Source organism: Pseudorasbora parva, chromosome 7 (genome assembly GCF_024679245.1).
Source record: "Pseudorasbora parva isolate DD20220531a chromosome 7, ASM2467924v1, whole genome shotgun sequence".
NCBI classification, from domain to species: Eukaryota; Metazoa; Chordata; class Actinopteri; order Cypriniformes; family Gobionidae; genus Pseudorasbora; species Pseudorasbora parva.
Window position 1 is genome coordinate 37,803,730 of NC_090178.1, and position 24,392 is coordinate 37,828,121.

General features: G+C 37.2%; 1 protein-coding gene across 1 annotated transcript; it reads right to left on the reverse strand.

The window, feature by feature from the left end:
• Positions 1 to 1,060: 1,060 nt before the first annotated feature.
• Positions 1,061 to 24,392, reverse strand: prpf3 (PRP3 pre-mRNA processing factor 3 homolog (yeast)). Its single transcript, XM_067449233.1, has 17 exons — positions 24,187 to 24,392; positions 23,287 to 23,432; positions 15,133 to 15,263; positions 13,058 to 13,213; positions 12,739 to 12,825; positions 10,829 to 11,091; positions 10,553 to 10,671; positions 10,259 to 10,446; positions 9,981 to 10,147; positions 8,865 to 8,947; positions 8,601 to 8,744; positions 8,255 to 8,354; positions 7,794 to 7,907; positions 2,716 to 2,834; positions 2,509 to 2,586; positions 2,334 to 2,395; positions 1,061 to 2,019 (listed from the first exon to the last, which is right to left on the reverse strand). The coding sequence occupies exons 2-17, from the start codon at positions 23,429 to 23,431 to the stop codon at positions 1,870 to 1,872; spliced, it is 2,106 nt and encodes a 701-aa protein (XP_067305334.1). The 5' UTR covers position 23,432; positions 24,187 to 24,392; the 3' UTR covers positions 1,061 to 1,869.

Sequence of the window (24,392 nt, forward strand, 5' to 3'; positions counted from 1 at the left end):
TGGTTGTTTCAAAGCAGCTTCAGTGTTAAACAGTAAAATATTGCAACAAAATTTGATTCGGCTGTATGGTCGCTCTGGATAAATGGTGACGTTATCAGCTCATTTCAATTTATCATATAGCGACAATATGGGCTGATCAGTAATATAGTTGACAGTTAATTTAGTTATTCATTTTATTTGGATATTTAGTTGAAAACTTAGATCGATGTTTTAGTGTCCCCAAATGAGCAAGCCAAGCCAAAGGCAACAGTGACAAGGAACCAAAACTCCATCAGTATATGATGGAGAAATAAACCAGACTCAGTCGGGGTGCCAGTTCTCTTCTGGCCAGAGGATGTAGATAAACACTTGGTTATTAATGCTTCATCTAAACAAATCAATGGCTGGCTCCATCCACTTAAGTGCAATTTTTACAAATATAATTTCTGTTGTGAAAACATAAAACATGGACTTGCAATTTTGGCAATTCGGATCTTAAGAGACTCATCTTCATGTGTACTGCTATGGCTGCAGTTGCATGACTAGAAACAGGCTGCCTTGAACCAGTTTTCTCCAACTCTGGCCCTGGATTAGTCACAACAGTACACATTTGGGATGTTTCCTTGAGACACACATTTCAGGTTTTGGACTTTGGCTGTGTTCCACTTAAAATGTTGCATGCCCTTCTGTGAAACTTCTTCATAAACTTCTGTGAACTCTGATGTATGTTTACATTGAGCAAGTGCCCACTATTGGTGGAATTGGTTTTAAACAGAAAAGCCCTACTCCTGATCACTACTAATTCTTTTATTTACCTAATTATTTACAAATTTATTTATTTATTTTGTATGAACCATTTCACGATGCTTGGTCTGTCTGTGAATTGCTGTTTCTCCGCCTAAATAACCCAGAATCATTTGTCCCAGAAACTTTCCCTCCAGGAAGCAGTTTTTAATCTTTTGAATCACAAATAGGAATCCCTTGTCCAAACACCATTGTACCACCACAGCATCTTTGGGAGCACGTCATTAGCATTTATCTTCTCTAGCAACTGGAGATCATGTTTTGGCAGTGGAAAAGGCCAAGGTAGTTTTCTTTAATAAAGTCAATGTCTTTTAGTATACAATTAGTACATCTTAAAATTAAGTAACTTTCTCAACACAAAATAACTTTTTTTTGCCCGAGCTTTAATGATCAGCATTTGGTTGGCTCTAGTTTTTGCATTTGATTTCTCGACATGAAACTGGTGAGATAACAGCATGAAAAATAAATGTGCCATAAATGTAAGCAACCATGTGCTCTGTCACTTTCTTTTGGACATTTGAATAGGGGAACCAAAATAAACCTTCAGCAACACTACAATCATACCTTTCTGTGTGATAGTGAAACCAATACTCTTGTATCTGCACTCAATTGTCTGGTCAATCAGTAACAAATTACAGTGTTAATTAACACATTTCAGGAGTGATGCTTACTTACTGAAAAGACTGCATCAAAATGGCGAGAGCACATGATGCAGCACTCAAGATGGATCCAAGGTAGAAATCACATGAGATCAAAGACTTGCAAAGCCTACACTAGAAAACGGTTACAAGAGATACAAAACCAGTGTTCCCCCTTGTTCAAGCTGCCACCACTGTAAAATTCTGCAGCAGTACATAAGGGTTAACATCCCAGCTCATTTCTTAAGCCTTGCATTGTTTCACATGTATTGCAGGTATGCAAAACACAATCATCTCTTATACACACATGATATTTACATGTTTATCTCTGCCACAGTCTATTCCACCTCTTTCTCTCTAAAAAAATAAAATAAAATAAAAATGTGTGCAAGGTCCACATGCCACTGTGTCCTCTGTTGTTATTCTTCTTCAGAGTTCAGTCTATATCTCAGTCATCAGTTGTCTCCAGGACACTCTGACTCAGAGCCAAGTCCCAGTAGTGCTCGGTGCCATGCTTCTTAAAATGTTCCCTAGCCATGCTTTCCGTTGGACACTGCTTAAACTTAACCTCCCCATAGCTGCGTTCCTTGGCTGTACCCTGAGAAAAAAAATGTATATATTTAAGTATTCAAAGGATTAATAATAAAAAGGAAGAAACTCAATATTACTTAAAATTGACTTTGTATTACTCCATCTTACATATTACATACATATTGTATTACTCCATATTACATTACATTACATTACTTGTATAGCTGTAAAAACCTTACAAAGGTCAATAAGATTATTGATCATTATTTTGCTGTTTAGCACTGTATAGGTGCTTTGAAATAATCTGTGTAGTATAAAGTAAATAGTAAATGGAGTAATGAAAGCAATTAATACATTTTGGTAAATGTTCCACTATTTTACCTCCCAAACCAAGGTGCATTTATTATTCTTCCTTGAACCCTCATCATCTGAATCTTGAGGCTCTATAAAAAAATAAAAATTTAAAGCATGGAAGGTCAAATGTCAGTTCTAAATAACATCTCATAAAATGTGGATCACAAATGTTTGGTCTTTACTCACTACTATTTCCCCTTACCATCTCTCTTGGAATTCGGCTCATCCCATTTGATCCTACTCAACATTAGTCGTTTAAACTTCTTCTGTGACTTGGGTCCTAACGGGAGGAAGGAGTCAAATAATGTTAAATAATGATCCTAAACATAATCATTAAATAAATCTGAAATATACACGAAAATCTGTGAAGATAATCATCTCTAGAGATACCCTAATCACATTAACTCACCTCCTTCCACTACTACAATGTTGACGTCTCTGTGTAGTACCACAGTGCCAGTAAGGTACAGTTGGTTTGCATTGGCCTCCACCTTAAACTTTTTGGCTGGGTTATGCAGATTTCGGATTCTGCAGGCAAAGCAGATAAACCACTTGAGTAAACAACAGGAGAAATTAGCATTAAAGACATCACTGGCCACACTGTACGCATGTTGTTGTGTGCAATCAGCAAGAACAATGTAATTAAAAGTTGACCTGAAGGTGAAATGAAATGAGCGCGAACAGAATAAAATCTGTATTAAAGCAGCACTAGGTAACTTTTCAACCTTCATAACATATTTTTTTAAGACTCTTGTGATGATAAATCGACTTACAATAGGTTGAATGACACATCTGCCATAGCCTGATGGGGTCTGTATCGTTTTTAATCGTACTTTTAAACTTCGGGTTTCGGGTAGTAACCCGAGAACAAAAAGAACTACAAATTTCGACTGCTTTATGGCGTATACGTCATTTCCACCAACACCCACACTTCCTTAAATTCGGACGTGCGAGCCCAACTTTGTTCGTCAGATAATATAGTCATGTCCGAAGCAGCAGAGACAAATAAGAAAGAAAAGGTTTTGTTGGAGGAAAGCAATAAGAGGAAACGAAAAAGTGATGGGATTAAAGGCAGGACGAGGATCAACATGTGACCAGCGTTTGCTCGTCGGCGTGAGCTGAAGGAGGCGTGCACGACCGATGCAGTCCTGCTTGTTATGGTGATTACCTACCACTCAAACATTGAACTGAAGTATCATATAGATTCTGTAAAACGGTAACCAATAGACTACTATAATGACACTGGCTTGTAAACGTGAGCATCGTGATTATTTGGCGTTTGAAAAAAATAAAACCCATGAAATTATATTCATATGACATGCTGAAACATATGCCACTGACTGTAACGTTACCTGGGATGAAGACATTTCACACGCGCCGCCAGAAGAACACCTGCATGTGAACTCTTGCAGTGTTCAGGTTAACTTTTAGTGCTGCACCGACCCGCGGCGCCACTTTTATGAAGTTATTTGGCCCGCACTGCACCACTGGATATATTTTTACAACCCGCCCCGCACCCGCGACCGTTAAATAGACATACGGGGTCCGCGGGTTATGGGACGACCCACGCATCACTAGTTCAGGGCTATCAGGGTTGTCATGTCAACAAATGCACACGCGATGGCATCCCCTGTTGTAGGATGACAGATCTTACGACAGTAGTTGAGGACATTATTTTTTCCAAACTGTAGGGGGACCCCGAGAGCAAAAGTAGCCAAGTGCTGCTTTAAAAGTGACAAGACAAAACAGAGCAGTGCTTTCAATGGGCTGTACTTTTGTTAACAACATACTGATTTTTCAGCTGATGAAACAGTTTTTCAGTTCTAAAAGTTGTGAGTTGAGAAAATTACATAATCTAGGACCTTCACAGTGCGTGCCATTGCAAAGACTACATCTATCCCTCACAGCCTCGTTTTCATCCGTGTTCATTTTAATATGGCATCTAACCTAACTAATGATTTTGAATTGAAGACTGGATAGTACAGTAAAAGCAACCAACTAGTGACCATCTTTAACTATTATCCAGAGTACACCACACAAAGTTGGTTGAGGAAATACCCATAATAAAGGCTAGATGTCTCGTGCGCGCGTTTGGCCAATGGAGGTCGCCGTCCACAACTGGCGGCCATTTTGTCACAAGCAGCTCGCTCATTCGCAACAGTGTGTTTTAAATGGTGCATTTACTTTTAAATAACCATAACTTGCTAAAATTTCAACCGATTTTCAAACCGTTTCATTTTTTATAAACGTCAGAGATGTAGTCATGACACTACATACTTATGAATAATTATAAACATGGACTTCAATATGAAAGTAACATTGAACAGAACAGATAGGTGCAATGAATATACACACACACAAGGTATTTATGTTAAATCAATATATAGGCTACTAAATATACTATATATATATAGAAGAAGATATATATAAATAATTTTTTACACAATATATATAGTTATAGTATTTTCCCCCCTACATTTCACTGTGCCTACTACAGAGATCACTTTTCCCACCTAATTTTACCTACCATCAAATGCCTTACCTCTTTAGAAAGCTGAGACCCGGTAGTTTCTTAGGAAACGAGCAGAATAATTGTGTGAAGTAGTGGCACAGAGTTATAGCGGCTAGAATATATATATATTTTTTTACACAAGCTGCACGATTAAGTTTGTCGAAACAACAAGCTGCAATTTCAACGTGTTAAAGAACTCAGATTTGTATCCATGTTAATAACGTTGGTAAGAAACCAAACAAAAACCATTTGTAAATCCGTCAAGATTTCAGCGAGATAAGAGTATTTATGTTCGTACAGATCACTCATCTTACATCAGGTTCCACAGAGCCCGACAAAAAGCTTGCCTGTGACAAGATGGCTGCCGGTGATGACGATGGTGGCTCTTCCGTAAGACATCTAGCCTTTATTATGGATATCTATGGAAATACCCAGAGTGCAAATACCCAATTGAAATCTAGTCTTTGAAGTCAACATCTGACTTCAACATATTTTGAAGAAGATAAAATAACAAAATTGTTTTAAATAGCTTAACATTATTGGCAACTGAATAAATCTCATACAGTACCATTTCATTTTTTTTATTACTTTTATTCTGAATTGTGGAATTCTGTTTTCACAATCAATTCAGAATGCAGTTTGGTGAAGCTGTAGCTTAGCTGGATGATAGAACAATTGTGTCAGAAACAATGTAAGGAGACTGTGTTCTCTAAAGCAGAACCCTGCAATCTAACAACACTTTGTTATCAAACGGTTTAATCTATGATTTATTCAGTGTCTGTTATGGCATATAACAATATAAACAATAGGGATGATATGAACATTTTGGCCGATCATTTTTTACATTTGAAAGCCGATAACCGATATATTGGGCAATTAAGGCTGGGCTGGCCCCCCCAAAGCCACCGCTACTGGATCACTTGCCCTCTGTGGCAACGCCCCTACCGTTGTTTTCATTTTCATAGTAATAAAAATAATTTAGTTCAGTTAGAGAACAGACACTATAATTAAAAACTGAATGTGTCTGTTCAATACAGTGTGAGACGCAGCAGGAGTCAGATTACAATCATTATGAGCGAAGAGCTGAGGTAAGCACAGGTGCGGCATACATTCACGTTTTCAGTTCATGCCTTTGGAAGCTTAACTTTCATAGGTAATTAATTTGAAAAGTTAAAACACTCATTTTGCTCCACACTGCTCTGTTTACATCCCCGTAGCTGCCCGAACTGAGTGCTGTGAGTGTTATCCCACTCCCCATGGATGGGTTGAAAACATGTGGAAATAGCTCCCCCTACTGGCTGTTGTCTTTAGCCTCCGGCCAAAAATTCCTCCAATGACGCAAATTAGCGATATTCAACACGATCATTCAATTATAGTCCGGGTTTTAACTGATACAAAGCTTACTGCTAATCACTGAAGTAACTCTTTAACTCAATTAATGTAACACTCCTATTGCCAACTTACTTTATTTAAAAAAAAAATGGTAAAACTAAGTTTAATTTTTGTTAGCAACCATGAATGAACAATACTTCTACAGGATTTATTAATCTTAGTTCATCTCAACATTTTCAGATCCAAGTTGTGTCTGTTAACATTAGAGAATGCACTGTGAATGAACTGTTAATAAACACAAACATTTTATTACTAACATTAACAGAGATTATTGCTCTCTCTGTGTTTGTGTTAATGCATTAACAAATACATTTTTATTTGTAAAATGTTACCAAAAATTATATTGCCTAACAAAAAATAAAATACCTAAATAATGCAAACAAGCTATTGGACAGCATTACTTGGGCTGCATATAAAAAAAAAATCAAACTGCATGTGCCATTCATGAAATAGCCTCAGCACAGACACATTAAGTAAATAATACCAGAAAAATAAGTGCTAGTTGTTAATGAAACTGCTTACGTGTTTTAGAAGAAAAAAAAGTTTAATATTACAGGAATAGTACACTTTAATAGGATCTTTAATTTTAGTCTATAGTGTAATAGTCTATCAAATAACGTTGCTTTTTGAGAGCGCGTGCTGAAGAGAGTTAACAACCGTAAACTGAAGCGCTTGGGTTAATTAACTAAACGCATAATATATGAGAACAATCAGATATTTATACAAAATAAATATAATATTACACCTTATTTTTGCACAAATGAAGGCCTATAACTCCTGTGCATGCTTTTCCCTGAGAGTGCACGCTGAAACTGAATATGATCACCGGTACAATGAAGCGCTGCGGGTTATTAACTCAACGAAATGCATTTATGAATTATCATATATGAATTAGATGTTATTAGACAAATTAGATGTTTATATTATATCTGCTCATAATGGTGTGACTGCACAGGCTAACTTGACCGAGGTTGTCAATGCGTTGTGGACGCACTTCTCAAAACTGCTGAAGCACGTTTTATTAGAAAAAATGTTCTCATTACAGTGTTATGTATGTAACATTCCCAGTAGTTATTAATGATGTAGATTTCTATTTGAACTGCGTGCGCTGAAGCTAAACCAGTACAATGAAGCACTTTACTGCATCGTTTATTAACTCAACCAAAGGCATCCTATATGAGATTATATATAAAAATAATATTACAAATTAAAACTGCACAAAAAGCTGCGAATGAACTTCCCTAAACAAACTGTTATTTTACAGTTGTGTTCTTATAATTGTACGTAGCTTATATGTTAGACTTAGGCTGCAAATGGTGCAAAAATGTATCTTCCTTTTTTAAGTGATTCCAATCATATTTCGAGCAATTCAAACCCATCATGACAGACAGCACATCTGTGTCTCAAATGAAGGATATAATACATTATCTATTGACTTGAATATATCGGTCAAATTCTTATTAGAACGATAAAAAAGATAATTTATCAGCTGATAACGATATGTTGCCAATATATTGTGCATCCCTAATAAGCAAATACAAAATTTTAATGCAAGATATTAACTGACGTGTCAGATTGTGTACCTGTAAACAGCAATGTGAACCCCATGACTCAAATCCTCCTTAAGTTTCTTCACCTTCTTCTCTTTCCTTTGTTCTGCCGTGAGTTTGCGTGCTGCATTTGCCTCCTCATGGGCCCTGAACACACACGGTCAAACATCACTCTATACACACAACAAAATAACAGTATTTTCCAGAATATGAATACAAAAATTATGATTTTTTTTTTCCAAAGCCAAACACGCAAAATGCAAAAAGTGCACACATATGGACTCATGCAGAGTGAGAGAGATAAGCAATTTTATTTGTCTAGTCCATTTCATTTGTTTTAAACTTTCACTCCTGTTGTTAATACACTTAAATTAATAGGATTTTATTTTTGTGGAGTAAAGGGAAATAAAATGCACATTTATAGTGTTTATAATGCTTGTAAATGTACAATTGGCTTTGATCCCAATACTATGTGTGTGTGTGTGAAAACTCACTTCTGCCTCTTGGCCATTTGTGCTCGAACATGAGCCTCCACTTTAGTAGGGTCCTGCACTGCTTCCGTTCCCAAAACCCTCATCAGATTAGAGATCCGCACTGCACAAAATATAGACACATGAAGATTGCATACACAGAGAAAAGTACAGAGCCGTAATCTAGTTGCTACTTAGCAGCCACTAAAATATTATAACTTAAGTGTTCATCATGAGTTATGATGCAAAATACCTTTAATTGAACAATATTAGAAGTAAAGAATGAGTAGGTGTGCCCAAACCTTTGGTTGACTGTTTAACATATTAAACCTCATTTGTCTTACTGGTTGGTGTCTGGCTGGTAATTTACCTTTGGGTTCAGGTGGAGGCATAAGACCCAATCGGACCTTTTCCTGCATTTCTTTCTGGCCTTCTCTACGAGTTTGTCTCCTCAACTTCTTTTGTTCTTTCTTAGTCAAATACACACCCAGAGTTACAGGCTTATCGGTGTCCACTGAGAAAGAGAAGCAAAACGAGAGAAAAAAATAGAAACATAAAAGGTTAGACCAGTGAGTCTTTTGATATTAAACCGTTGCCTGCAGAAGGTTTTGAGGTTCAATGCATGCATGAATACCTGGAGGGGCCATCTGAATTGGGTGTTCAACTAGGTTGGTGACTCCATGCATTTCCACCTCATCTAAATTTGTGCTCACAGATCTGAGAAAAAGAACAGAAACAAATTAATATGACCACTTTCACTCACCGCTCGGTACGGCATTCACGGTTCAATACCGGTGAATTGCGTTTTTTTTTTTTTTCGGTTTTGCATTTAATTAATTATTTCCATTTCCCTCCGTATGAAATATTCCTCTCAGTTTATTTCGGCTCTGAGTGTGCCTGTGAGTCTACGCGCTGATATGAGCAAATATCCAATCATATGCACTAAAGTTAGGGGGTCTTTAGCCGCGTTTTAAAGCCTTGCCGGTTAAACGTGCACACAAATTAAATGTTTAACCGGCAAGGCACGGACTGTTCAATGCATGCAGTTTTCCATTAAGCGCGCTCTAAACGTCTGTCAAAGACACGTGATTACTGGACAGTCTTACTTTACTGCGCTAATACTGTCAAATACACACAAGGTTAACATATAAACACAGTCGGTTAACTTATGTCTAAAGTTAAAGTAAAATCGTGTGCGTCTATATACGAGATGTGAGCAGGTCTTCAATTGACAGCAGCAGCCTAGTGAACACGCTTTCCTCAAAGGGACAATTCACCTCTAAAATGATGTTAATAAAAAAAAAGACCTTTAATACAGTAGCTTTTAATAAATGTTGTATATTGAAGACTATGTAGTTTCATTTTAAGCCTACATTTATCCATTTAATTTCATACTTAAATGCTACTGTACATCTCTGAGCTGGCACTGTAAATCTTTATATATTTATTTTATATTATACAATACACTGGGAATGTGTACAAGGGTTTTTTAGGTAAAGTTTTTAAGTTTAAGTAAGGGTTTTCAAGTCTTTTAAGTAAAATAAAGAAAGAGTATTGCAATAAAAACATTTTCTCCTTAACCTTTTTCTGTTCCTGTCGCCTAAGAATAGAATAGCTTAAAAAAAAAGAACCGAAAAAACGTGGTTAAAAACAGAGGTCAAAGCGACTTTGGAACAGCAGAATTTTTCCTGAATTTGTTGGGTGTATTTTAGAATTGTCTGTAGCAGATTTGAAAGATGTTGACTCTTACAGTTCTATGTGGAAAGGCAAGATGTAGGAGTCCCACCACTCTATATGAGGAATCTCCCCCTCTCCCAGCTCTTTCTTGGGGGCAATGAGAGCTAGTTTAGTGGAGGCCTGTATGCCTGTCTTCTTGGCAGCCTGAGCAATCTCCATTTGTAGCTTCTCCAGCTGAGCCTGAGGACAGAATATAATATTGTTTCTCATATATTATTGATCAAAGTTTTTTAAAGATATTTTTTTTTTTGCTTTATAGAGTCAAAAATAAAGATGGATGCTGTTGCCAACCTTGGTGCGTATGCGCTGGGCGATCTTCTCAAAGCGACCTTGTTCATGGAACCTAAAGCCTTTCTTGGCTCTCTGTGCAGGAGTAAGGGCCACACGTGGGTCAAAGTAAGAGGTTGATTCCAGGTCATCGCTGGGTTTTTCCTTTAACTGCTGCCGAAACTGTTCCCTCTTAACCGCTCTGATGTTTGCTAGAGACAGAGGGGGGGAAAAAATGTAACCAAAAAGATTCTTAGGAAAAATATATTTCAACATGAAGTTACGAGAGATTCATATTTCTATAGCAGTGTATGGTACCTTTTAAAGTGGGCATACGATGTGTGAGCTCAACTTCTTTCCCACTGGCATCAACAGTTCGTCCGAGTTCATCCAAAATGAGGGGAGTTGGCTTTGTGATCTCACGAGGCTCTACTTTACTATAAGCAAATATATGAAAACTTTTAACTCTGATCCTTTTTTAGAAATTCCTCTCTAACAAGAAAACACCTTGCAAATCAATAAAAAAAAGTTACTAGGAAACTCTTCTTTAGATTTTCTACAAAAAAGTCATTTCTACACTTTTACAACACTCACGGTGGTGCAATGCCCATGGCGTGTAGGTTGGCCAAGGCTACCAGATTATGTGGCCCTGTGTTTCCCAAAGCACCCAGAATTCCTGGTTTCATGGCCAGCGTGGACTGGATCTTGGCCTGCAGCTCAGCCGCCTTGCGGGCTTTCTCTATAGCATCATTCATAAAGTTAGCAGCCTGAGAGGGTGCAATGGACTGGGTGGAACCTGACGTTGGGAGGCTAGGACGTGGAGCACTAGCGTCTGTCTGAGATGAAATCAGTCTGGTCTATAGGAGAGAGAACAAAAGTTTGGTATGCATTTTTAAAGTTGTGATGACAATTTTTTTTTAAAAACTACATAAAAGGTAGACATTGCTACTCTGTACCAGTTATAACATGTAAAATAATGTAATCACTGAAGTTTAGAGCTACACTTGATTGTTTTGATAATTGACTAATCTGTTGATTATGTCTTGGATGGAAAAAAATAAATTGTAAAAAATTCATAATTGCTGATTGCTAATTTTAAAGCAGAAGTTAAAATCAGTAAATTAAAGAAAACCTCAAAATAAATGTCAACTGTCTGGTATGAGGAACAAACACTCAATGGAACAGTAATGATCTTAAATGTATACCCTTTTTCAAAGCAAAAAGCAAAAACGCTTCATAATAAGGATACAATAATAAAGTCCTTAATTTGCAAACTTAGTAAATTCATAGTTTATAAACTGTGAATTTACTAAGTTTGCAAATTAAGTACTTATAGTAATAAACTATAAACAAATTAATCTACTGTCACAGTAATTTACAATGTATTGTTTAATTATTTTATATGTAGAGTTAAAAAAATATATCCTATGCATCTTAACCCTAACTGATGTATTTTAACAATGTGATTCATGAACATTTTTATGCATTTTAATTAGCGTAGTTCTACCATGTGTACATTTACATGCATGCATATTAACAAAAAACATACAGTATTGATGTAGACACAATGGCCCTCATTTATCAAAAGTGCGTACACCAAATTTCCAGCGTACACCTAAAACCACGGTGACTTTGAGATTTATCAATATGGACGTTTGTGTATGGCACACTCAAATCCTACGGCAGCTCAGGAGATGGTGTACACACATTTTGAGTTTTCTTTGCCGTCTTCCGTGTGTCCATGCCGTAAAAATGACGGTGTGGGGGAGGCAGATACTTGAATATATAGGGGCGTGTTATTCTAATGACGATCGTTTTCAGCCACAGCATTTATCAAGGGCAAGTATTACGTACACCTGGATTGCAGAGGTGCGCACAGCTTCATAAATCAGGCGGTGAGAGGAGTGTAAGCATAATCTTACGCCAACATATACGCCCGTTTCTACGCAAGATTGATAAATGAGGGCCAATGAGTGTGAGTTCATCGAGGTTGACTCAATTATGAATAATTTTAAGCGATTATGTTTAGTTTTGGATAAAGTATATATATATATATATATATATATATATATATATATATATATATATATATATATATATATATATATATATATATATATATATATATATATATATATATATATATATATATACACACACACACATATATATATATATATATATATATATATATATATATATAATGTATATAATGTATATATATATATAATGTATATCAAGATATATAATGTATATCAAGTTCTTAAAAAATAAAAAGTAACTAATAAAACCAATTTTATTAATAGTAAAAAAGAATTGCTTAATGTATTTATTAGACATAGACTGATATTGATAATATTAAAAATGTCATTAATTTATTAGCAATCATAAATTAAATGAAAGAAAATGCAAAGAGATATTTGTATGATTTGTAAGAGTTCTTTTAAAAACACAGGCACTACAGGGCAGTCAACTGTAAACAGGTGATTGGTATTGTTTAATACCTGCGCAGACGGGACAGGAGCCACAATACTTAGCTGTTTCTTTCTCTCCTCGATCTGCCGTGTGGCAGCTTCCATCATTTGCTTGATCTGAAAATAGAGCATCACAGATAGTATTTACACTTGGTACAGGCAGTACATTAAAAAATATTCAATTATGAATAATTATTCATTGCCCTCTATGAAAAAGCTGTAAACTTTTATACTTGTGCAGCACTACGCAACATAAAAGCAGTATTTGACAAGTCATTTATGTTCATACTTTATGTGTTCCATCAGATACCTCTCTGTCTAGTCTTTTCTTTTACTGATGGTGTGTTACCTGCATCTTGGTAAGCATGCCAGGACTCTCTGTAGGGGGTCCAGGTAAAACAGCGGGTTCATCCACCTCCTCAAAGCGAGGTACCCTTTTCTTCTTTACAGTTGTATCCACACTGTGCCCATCCTTCACTCCTTCCACCTCATCTCCAAATACTTCCTAAACACAGGAGAGAAGAAAAAAAATAAAACTGATGAAAAAGACAAGAGTTAACCCGTGATATTCCAACCTTCAACCTGTGAAAGCGCACTGGAATGGCAGTCAAACCTGTGACTTCCCACCTATAAACTCGTACTAGATCGATAAACTCCCAGTTAGGCGCACTGACGTCATAGCCTGCAAAACAACAATGGCAGGCCCTATGGATGCGGTGTTTATGAAAGTCAAACAAAAGGTTAAAAAACGTAAAAAATAAAAAAGGTAAAACAGCTTCTCTTGCCTTGTGCCATTTTTTTTGAGTTTCCCTCAAATAAGAAAGGAGTAAGCACTTTTGGCGATAGAAATTATTGTAAATGAGCACTAGCGCCATACAGTTGGCCATGCTTTGTTTAAATCTAGCTACCACAATTCCTTGCACTCAGGCAGTTTGGCATGACTTTGCTAGGAACTCTAAAAAGTCGTGAGTCTTGGTTTGAAGTTTCAAATTACGGGCTCAAAAACCTGCCTGGAATTAGTCAAAGAAAGTTTACTTGGATTACTTGTCATCATTTACACAAGGCATTTTAAAGAATGTTGGTAACCAGAACAACCATTCTTCAAAATATCTTCTTATGTATTCAACAGAAGAAAGAAACTAATACAGGTTTGGAACAACTTTAAAGGGAGTAAAGCCCTGTTCGCACCGAATTAGTATCTAGGGACCTCTGTGATTTAGAAATTAACCCCCTACATCTGAGTTTTGCGTGACACATTCGCACGGGATAAGCAAAGCCTGTAATTTTACTAAAATTTACGGACTTATCTCCCAGATATGATGTCAAGACTTGTAAATGTCTTTTCGTTAAGAATAGAATATATATATAGAGCGCTGTATGGAATCATAAAGTCATATTTATCAATATCATTTTGATAGTTTTATAGTAATAAAAATAATTGAGTTCAGTTAGAGAACAGACGCTACAATTAAAAACTGAACTGAGCACAGACCAGCAGCAGGAGGCATATTTCATTTATCACGAGTGAGAAGCTGACAATATACGGCGGAGGATTCAGTTTCAAAGCTAAATGTAATAGCGTCCATTTAAGCAAGGTTGTCATTGTACTGTTGGTATGTTTTTCATTAAGAATAGAATTGATATTAATATTAAACACACCATTCAAGTGAAAGTATAGTTTGTGCAGGAATTCATAACGATGCGCTTTATGAATGCAGCCTCCATTCTTCGTGAAAGATAAAGATAGAAATGCGCACAGGAAACAAACATTAACTAATAACGAATATTATCACAGGACCTCGGTGTTCGGTGAAATATGGTAGGTAATTTGAGGGGGAATTTTTACTTTACAAATTACAGACATGGCCGATTCGCACGGGATTAAGATCACAGACATTCTCTGCAATTATTACAAATCCTAATTACTAATCCCCTATAATAATAATAATAATAAGGCTTATGTGAAGTTTTGATTTGTGAGTGAATTACTACCTTGTATTAAAGGTATACTCAACTGATGACTCATTTTTAATTGTCATCTCACACCCTTATGTTGTCCCAAACCCCATATAAGTTTCTTTCTTCTGAACTATAAAGATATTCGAAGAATGGTTGTAACCAGACAGTTGGCTGTAGCCATTGACATCCATAGTAGGACAAAAAAATACTATGATGTCAATGGCCACCGTCAACTGTCTGGTTACCAAGATTATTCAAAATATCTTTTTAGTCCAACAGAAGAAATAAACTCAAAGTTTTGGAACATTAAATGGGTGATTAAATGATTAATAGTTTTTTGTGGGGAACTATCCCTTTAAGTGTCAGTATGAGAAAAACAATTCAAAATTAATTCAGAACAGACTTTTTTGTTTACTTAATAGATGTTCCTTCACACTGTGACATTGGAGGCATAGAAAACTATACCTTCAGTTCTCTTTTGCGGTTCTTCTCTCCACCTCCTTTATTGCCACGGGAGTTTTTGCTTTCCTCGAGAGCTTCAAACAGACGCTCAACAAAGCTGCTTGCTGAATCATCAAGAAACGGCCTTAGCTGGTCTAAAAGAGAAGAGATATTGATCATCATTAATAAAAAAAGACTCATGGAATTCTCACTGCCTTGCCACAGTATATCTGCCACAAACTCAGTTACTCAAGATTTTAAAAATTATAAGCAATTCTGAATAAACCAGGGATGCCATTGAGGCCGTTTACACTGGATGTGAAAAGCAACCATTGCAAATCCATTTGCTCTTTGTTTAAAGGTAATGATAAACAGGGCAACTTTGGAGCACTGTTGCTTGGGCACTTTCCCATTGAGAATGGGCAACAAATTTGTATCTGGATACTTTTAATTGATAGTGGGCCCTGTGCCTCGCCTGGTTGCCCGTTGATGGCAATATAGCCCAGCAACATTTCTCAAATAGTTGCCCTGTGTATCATCACCTTTAGAAGCACTTGGAGTACTTGAGAAATAGAGCAGGGTGTACACAGTATGAATTTTGTTCGACAAGCTCGCAGACCATTTCTTTTCTCTCTGGAAAAATCATGTGGACATCGTGGATGCTCATGGTCGCGGCTTGCAGCATGCGAGAGGAATGACGAGACAACCTGACCATGTTACAAGCAACTCCCAAACTCACGTTAATTTTTAAACATGCTAAAAAAATGTGAGGAGTCGGCACGATTTTCACCAGCGTATGGCTATCACCTTTAGCCAAATCATGCACAACCACGTCACATAGGCTAGATCTAGAAGTATTATTAGGCTATAGCTCAGTGGCTGCAACCATACAGCATGCCCTCAGAAACACAAACACACTCACACCCTTTCTCTCTCTGGGGCCTCATTTATAAAACTTTGCGTATGATTTGTGTGAAACATGAAACAGGACGTGCATATGCACAGAAATATTCTGATTTATAAAACCGTGCGCACACACATTCTATGCAGTTTTCCCTTAATAAATCACAATCATTTCTTGATCAAACCACAATCAATTCATGCCATAGTTGCCCATAAATAGTGTGTGAACGTTAATATTCATTGATTGCGAAATCATGGCAAACAGAGGAATTAAAAAAAAAAACGTAACTTCCCTCAATGTGAAGTAGAAATTATCGTTGGAGACGTGGAAAAGAGGAGAAAAATAGTTTGGAGGGCACAGTGTGGGCATTACTAATACCAAAGAGGCACTTGAGTGGCAAAAGGTTGCTGTAGACTCACAACCTCGGATCGTGGATGAAATAAAGATATGGTTGGACATCAAAGTCGAGGCATAAAAACGTCTAGCAATCCATCGCCAGTGTGTCTGCTACGGGTGAGGGAAAGGGGACACCGGAGTAGGGCTGTCAAAACTGCTCAAAAATGACGTTAGAATATTCCCTCTAAAACAAACACGAATACTCAAACTATTCGAACATCTGGGCAAACTATTCGAACTATTCGAACATCATTGACATTTTGTCAATGACGTGCATTACGTCAATAACAGGACAAATTAATACAAAGAGACATAACTACTTGTAGTTTGTCTATTTAAGTTTATACATACTTGACAACGTATTACTTACACAAAAACAAGTAGATTGTTATTATAAATTATATTATTATATATAAATTAACTAATGGCCAAAACCGCAGACTCTCTCTCTCTCTCTCTCTCTCTCTCTCTCTCTCTCTCTCTCTCTCTCTCTCTCTCTCTCTAAATGAACAAACTTTGAGTGCTGATCCAAGAGTTTTGTGCAAGCAATTTAAGGTCGCGAGACTCACGACTCGTCCCAAATATAGCAGGCTTCGTTCAGTGATTTAAACAAATATTAATATTAATTGAAGTTTTACAGTATATTGAACGCTCCGAGCGAGCTGTGCTAAACTGGGAGCTTTTCCTTGACATGGTAAATAATCACACCAGTGAAAGCATTTATCCTTTATTCATGCAATATCTCTTCAGTCAGTACAGTAGCAGTCAGTACAGTAGCAGTTTTCCTACCTACCAAAATCCAACGTACTTCCAGACATGGCTTTTTAGATTATGGAGTTAAAATCTCTCTCTGGTGCGGTCGAGTTGGGCTCTGCACTTTCTGCCATCTTCACTGCAAGACGCGTCCAGTTTCAGCAGTGACAGAAAGTGCGACTCCTGTCCTGTGACCGGTCCTTTGACAGCCACGTCTCTTCCGTTTTTGTTTTTGTTTTTAATTTGAATATAAATTTTCACCTTTGAAATTCGTTTTTTAAATTTAGAATATTCGTTGACAGCCCTACACTGGAGCGGACCCATCTTAATGAGAATTTCTAATTTTCTTTCAGAATGGTTGAGACATACGTTATACTTTATTTTATCAAAAATAAAACAAACTAAAGGCATATGCATGAATACCATGATTCTGTATAAATATTTATATTTATAAATAGCAATTATTGCGTAGAGAGCTGTGTATGCCTTCTTTTGTGCATACGCAACGTTTATAATTGAGGACCCTGGTTGTTTATGCTGAAAGTAGTGTTGCACGATACTGGTACTAGAAAAGTATTGCGATACCCTGCTATTACAAATGGTACGATATGGACTTTTATTAGTACCGGTACCTTAAGGAGGACAGCGCTAAAATAAGCTGTATTTCTTAATTTGCATGAACGTGTGACAGCAGGTGACGTGTGCAGAGCTCTGCTTCCACCGTTCACTAAACATTGGAAGTAAAAGAGTTAAATATACAAGCGCAGTGCATAATAAAGAAAGTTGCAGCGCGGGACGTGCTCGCGCTGCCGGTCTCTGACCTAAAGCGCGCTCACACACCTTTCAGACAACATGCGAGAGAATTCGCCCCCCTTGAACTTTGCGACCTTTTGCCACATTTCAGGCTTCAAACAAAGATATAAAACTGTAATTTTTTGTGAAGAATCAACAACAAGTGGGACACAATCATGAAGTGGAATGAAATGTATTGGATATTTCAAACTTTTTTAACAACTCAAAAAATGAAAAATTGGGCGTGCAAAATTATTCGGCCCCCTTAAGTTAATACTTTGTAGTAGGGCTGGGATGGCGTCGACGCAAAAAATACGTTGATGCAAAATATGTGCGTCGATTTGTCAGACTCAAAATAAAGATGGCGGCGCCGGAGAGTAGTAGCAACCATAGATATACATAAAGTATATGTTATTAATAAGTATATTATTTATTATGTATATTTATGGTAGCAACACGAGTGGCTCCTCAGACTTCCGGTTTTAAAGGGGTACTTCAGCGCTGGGAAGATGAATCTGTATTTAAACTGGGTCATCAATGTAGTAGAAATGTGAAATTATTTTTGAATTTGGTGTCTTCTAGACTGAGAAAAGACAGAAAATGTATTTTTGTCCCATGGGGATGAAAGACTACAATTCCCAGAATGCTTCGCTGCCCTGTGCCATAGCCAACGCTACCAACTTGATTACAGTGACTGAGTTAGAGAAGACACTACAATTAAAAACTGAACGTGTCTGTTCAATACAATGAGTGAGTCACCGCGCGAGTATCACAGCACTGAGCACTAACTGCACGAGTGATGAGAGCTGAGGTAATCGCGACTACACTCGCGGCATACATTCACAACGCGAGTTCAGTCTGGCGCGTTTCAGTTCATGCCTTTACAAGCTTAACTTTCATAGAAATTAATTTGAGAAGTTAAAAGACTTACATTGCTCACCATAGCTCCGTTTAAATGAGTGCCTGCAGGAATGAGCTGCCAGCTGAGCTCTCCCTGCAAGCTGAGTGTTATCTCCCATCCCCCATGCGCGGATTCAAAACATGCGGAAATGGCTCCCTCTGCTGGCTGTAGTCTTTAGCCTTTGGGCAAACGTTCCTCCTATGATGCACAAATCGTCAATTTGCATCATAGGAGGAATTTTTCCAGAAATAAAATGCATAAATCTCTTGTCTCAGGGAGATATGAGGGGGGAAAGCACAATAATTTGAATATACTCCAGGGTTTCTACTGATACAAAGCCATATGCTAATCGCTGAAGTAACCCTTTAAGCTAAATATTGACGCCCGTAATGCACTCCACATGTAACTGTTTTCACTGTCATGCCACGGATGCTCGTGGCGTTTCTGTTGCGTGTCAGCCACGGGGTGGCTGTGTGGCGTTTTCTCTGCCTCTGCACACCAGAAGCGTGTCTGATGTGGCACTGCTGCTGCTATTGATGCGGAGGGAAGCCCTATTCTTAATGTTAAACATAAATAGCCTACTGATACAGCAAAGACAACGTCGGCAGTAGCCTATTGACCATATATCTATGGTATTGACGGCAAAATAGGCTACAGAATATTTCGTTCTGTATTGACAGTTACAATATTTCAAAATCGATAATTGTCATTTTTTATTACAATTAGGCCTATATCTGCATTTATGTTAACCTAGAGACTTTCAAACATGAAAATGTCATTTATTAATATGCATTTGTGTCAAAATGATATATAAACATGTTTTCCTGTTCTATTTTACATGTAGATGCTTTCAACACACTCGCGTGTCGCGTGAAAAATAGGTGCCGTTCTATTTCTAGCATGCACGCAGTTTCCGCGCATCACGCAGGCAGTGTGCAGCAAACTCCAACCTGTTAACATGGGAGCTGAAACAAAAACGGACACGCCATGCAGCCGAGACGCTCACGGTACGCTTCATTGTGTCCCCGGATTTGATTAGCCAACTGGCTGATATTTAATCAATGGGCATAGCCTGTAGGCTGAGTTGCAGACATAGAAAAATCATGTGTGTACTTATGTTTTCAAGGTTTTATTGAATGCATAGCTCTTGTATAGTCTTTTACTTTGGAATTTTAAGAGCAATAAACATATATTGCAATGTTAAGGAATTTGTTTTTTTTCATTCAGATAATTAAATCAACATGTATTAATTGCTATTAGGCAATTAATGGGGAGATAAAAACCAAGGGGGACAGAGCCTTTGCAGTAGCAGCCCCGCAGACTCTGGAACTGCCTCCCCCTCAACATCCGTGCAGCACAGTCTCTTAACATTTTTAAGTCTCTTTTGAAAACTCTAGGGCTGTTTCGAATGCCATTTTTTGAGCTTCGAAGCTTAGGTGGCAATCAATATCGAATATTCGAAGCTTCGGTGGGTGGGGCTAAATATATAATAATAGTGTCAGTTTGCATTTGTATCATCTTTCACGACTTCACGTTTCACTCTTCGGCATCGTAAATGTGTTGCGGCAGACCCAGTGGAGTGCAGTGTTGCATTTGGTGCAATATGATCAGGTGGCACACATTCTTTAAATATTAATAAACATTTAATAATCTTTTAAATAGAACAGTTTCCGGTACGCATTACACGGGCAGGTTTATGCTCCGAAAACGGACAGTGCACAAGTGATACAAAACACAAAGTCTGTTGAGAGCAAGAACTTTAATAAGGTATTAATAACGAACCTTTCTTTAAAACAAATGAATCCCAAAACAGAAATTAAATTAGTAACACACAGTGATTTCAATGAACTGTAATAAATAAAGAACACGGTAGCATGCTTATAAACAGTTGAATAAGAATAAAATAATTGTTTTTAAAATGACACAAAATGTAATATCTATTACAATTAGTTTTATTCTATATAAGGGATTTATTTTGTCTTATTCTGACTTTTTGTTAATTTAAATCTTTAAAATGCGCGATGCTTTTATTGAAAGCATGTTGCGGTGTTTTTTTTAAATTTATTATTATTATTTCAAGCATGAGTGAGAATGAGTCCGCGACGGAAGTCACTTGTTGAAAAAAAAACACACGAATATTCGAATCTCAAAACTGAAAATCGAATGCCACCTCACCAAACGAATATTCGAATATTCGATTATTCTAGTACAGCCCTAGAAAACTCACCTCTTTTCTTTAGCCTTTGATTAGTGTCTATGTTAAAGTGCCAGTATATAGTGACCTCTTGCTACTTTTCAAATGTTCTTTCTTTTACATTATTTTAACTCCTGCACTTATTGCCTTGTCACCTTTTTCATTTTTTATATATTATAATTATCTTCTTCTTTGCCTTGCTTTGCTTATTGCACTTAATTGTGAAGCACTTTGGTGTGGCTCAGCCATCTGTAAATGTGCTATAGAAATAAATTTGACTTTGACAATCGATAATCAAATCGGACAGGGAAAATGAATCGTTAGATTAATCGATACATTGGAAAAATAATCGCTAGATTAATCGTTAAAAAAATTATCGTTTATCCCAGCTCTACTTTGTAGCGTCACCTTTTGCAGCGATTACAGCTGTAAGTCGCTTGAGGTATGTCTCTATCAGTTTTGCACATCGAGAGACTGATATTTTTGCCCATTCCTCCTTGCACAACAGCTCGAGCTCAGTGAGGTTGGATGGAGAGCGTTTGTGAACAGCAGTTTTCAGATCTTTCCACAGATTCTTGATTGGATTCAGGTCTGGACTTTGACTTGGCCATTCTAACACTTGGATATGTTTATTTTTGAACCATTCCATTGTAGATTGTGCATCGTCTTGTTAGAAGGCAAATCTCCATCCTAGTCTCAGGTCTTTTGCAGACTCCATCAGGTTCTTCCAGAATGATCCTGTATTTGTCTCCATCCATCTTTCCATCAATTTCAACCATTTTTTCTTATCACTGGTGAAGAAAAACAGGCCCAAACCATGATGCTGCCACCACCATGTTTGACAGTGGGGATGGTGTGTTCAGGGTGATGAGCTGTGTTGCTTTTACGCCAAACATAACGTTTTGCATTGTTGCCAAAAAGTTCAATTTTGGTTTCATCTGACCAGAGCACCTTCTTCCACATGTTTGGTGTGTCTCCCAGGTGGCTTGTGGCAAGCTTTAAAAACACTTTTTATGGATATCTTTAAGAAATGGCTTTCTTTTTGCCACTCTTCCAAAAAGGCCAGATTTGTGCAGTATACGACTGATTGTTGTCCTATGGACAGAGTCTCCCACCTCAGCTGTAGATCTCTGCAGTTTATCCGGTATGATCATGGGCCTCTTGGCTGCATCTCTGATCAGTCTTCTTCTTGTATGAGCTGAAAGTTTAAAGGGACGGCCAGGTCTTGGTAGATTTGCAGTGGTCTGATACTCCTTCCATTTCAATATTATCGCTTGCACAGTGCCCCTTGGGATGTTTAAAGCTTGGGAAATCTTTTTGTATCCAAATCCGGCTTTAAACTTCTCCACAACAGTATCTCGGACCTGCCTGGTTTGTTCCTTGTTCTTCATGATGTTCTCTGCGCTTTAAACGGACCTCTGAGACTATTACAGTGCAGGTGCATTTATACAGAGACTTGATTACACACAGGTGGATTTTATTTATCATCATTAGTCATTTAGGTCAACATTGGATCATTCAGAGATCCTCAATGAACTTCTGGAGAGAGTTTGCTGCACTGAAAGTAAAGGGGCCGAATAATTTTGCACGCCCAATTTTTCAGTTTTTGATTTGTTAAAAAAGTTTGAAATATCCAATAAATTTTATTCCACTTCATGATTGTGTCCCACTTGTTGATGATCCTTCACAAAAAATGACAGTTTTATATATTTATGTTTGAAGCCTGAAATGTGGCAAAAGTTCGCAAAGTTCAAGGGAGCCGAATACTTTCGGAAGGCACTGTATGTAAAAATGCACGGTCTGGCAAGTATTCAGGTAAACACAGTCGGATATGTCTTTAGTGAACGTATACAGCTGAGGTAATTAGATCCGTGTGGGTCTTAATACAGACCTAATATTCTGTGTAATTAATGTTAATCAAACACCAATGAAAAATAGAAAACCACCACATGCTTGACTAAATAACTAAAAATGGATTGCTACACTTCACCCTTTTTTGTGTGTAATAAGCCTCACCACTCATTACAAGCAATCAGGCTCTATTACATTTATTCACAATGAATGTTAAGATACCAGATATATATTTTTTTTAAAAGTCTTCAGGATGCAAGAAACATTTTCAATTTGCTTGACTGACTATTTCTTCCATCTCTGCAGCCATTCACTCCTACAGTACAACTGCCATATAATTAGATGTATATCTGTACTTGCGATATACTTAAAAGGAAAATATCTTACCTGTGGTTTTTCTCTTGTCCAGGCCTTTGCCCACACAGTGTAAAGCTGCTGTGACCACAGTGGGTTCAGAAAAACCAAGGACTTTCTTTACTGTGCGTTCCACCCATGGCCTCAGCTCATCAACCTCACGCTTGGGAAGAGACATGCTGGAGGAAAATTTAACAAACAAAATGTAACACCCATAATGTAATCACAGACTTCAGTTTAACAGCTTTGTTACATTTCACATGAATAGATGCATCTAATCGTTTATTTGCTCTCCTTTACAAAAGGACATTTATAATGGTTCTCAATTATTTACTGTCTCAAAGCTTATTAGCCCCTCCTTTGAGTGAGTCCAGCACACAAATCTTCAATAAATGACTAAGTTAAACCACTAAAATAAAAGGGGCATAAGTTTAAAATGTGTTGTATTTGATGTTAGATTTAGTCTTAATTTATAAATGTGATTCCAACATATGCACATTATATGACTCTAAATAATTCAAAGAACAACGAAAAAATATAAATCATTAAAACGTTTTGCGGCACAAGATTCAGTTCAATTTGTTACTGACCTCAAAAGTCCACAAGTGGCTGTAAAACTTAAGTGCCTCAGAAAGTTACCAAAGTACCCAATGCATTGCAAAATTATAATTGTCCAGTTATTGACAGCACTGAAAAATAATATTATTCAGTGCCAATACTTTCAGAATAGACATTTTGAGTAAGTTCATTATTTTCTTTCTTTTTTTTATGACAGTCGCTGCTAATATCAAGTTGACGCCATTATATTACAGTAACAACTATAATTGTGCCAACAATAATTTAATGCCGGAAATTATGGTTACCATGGTGCTGTGTAAAATAAGGGTTTCTGTAGCAAACGAACCGAACCTTAACACAAACGCTTAACGTTACCTCTTTATTCAGCTGTTTTACAGCGACTTGGCAAGTTTCCTCTCGTTAGCTAAAACGCTCTTTTTCCTTCCTCCACACCAAAATAACTAAGATAAAAATGTACAGTTTCTTATGCAAATAATGGGAGGAAAAAGTCCTAAAATGTTTCTAGACTTCTCTGCTCCCACGGTGTTTGCTGAACGTTTTCCAATGGCGAAACGGAAACG

Excerpts from the sequence above, each read along its gene's own strand:
- prpf3 (XM_067449233.1), bottom strand. The coding sequence starts at position 23,431 with ATGTCTCTTCCCAAGCGTGAGGTTGATGAGCTGAGGCCATGGGTGGAA. Across the intron at positions 11,092-12,738 it reads CTCCTGTCCCGTCTGCGCAG|ACCAGACTGATTTCATCTCA; the intron begins GTATTAAACAAT and ends TCTCTCCTATAG. Across the intron at positions 10,672-10,828 it reads GCCATGGGCATTGCACCACC|TAAAGTAGAGCCTCGTGAGA; the intron begins GTGAGTGTTGTA and ends ATTTGCTTATAG.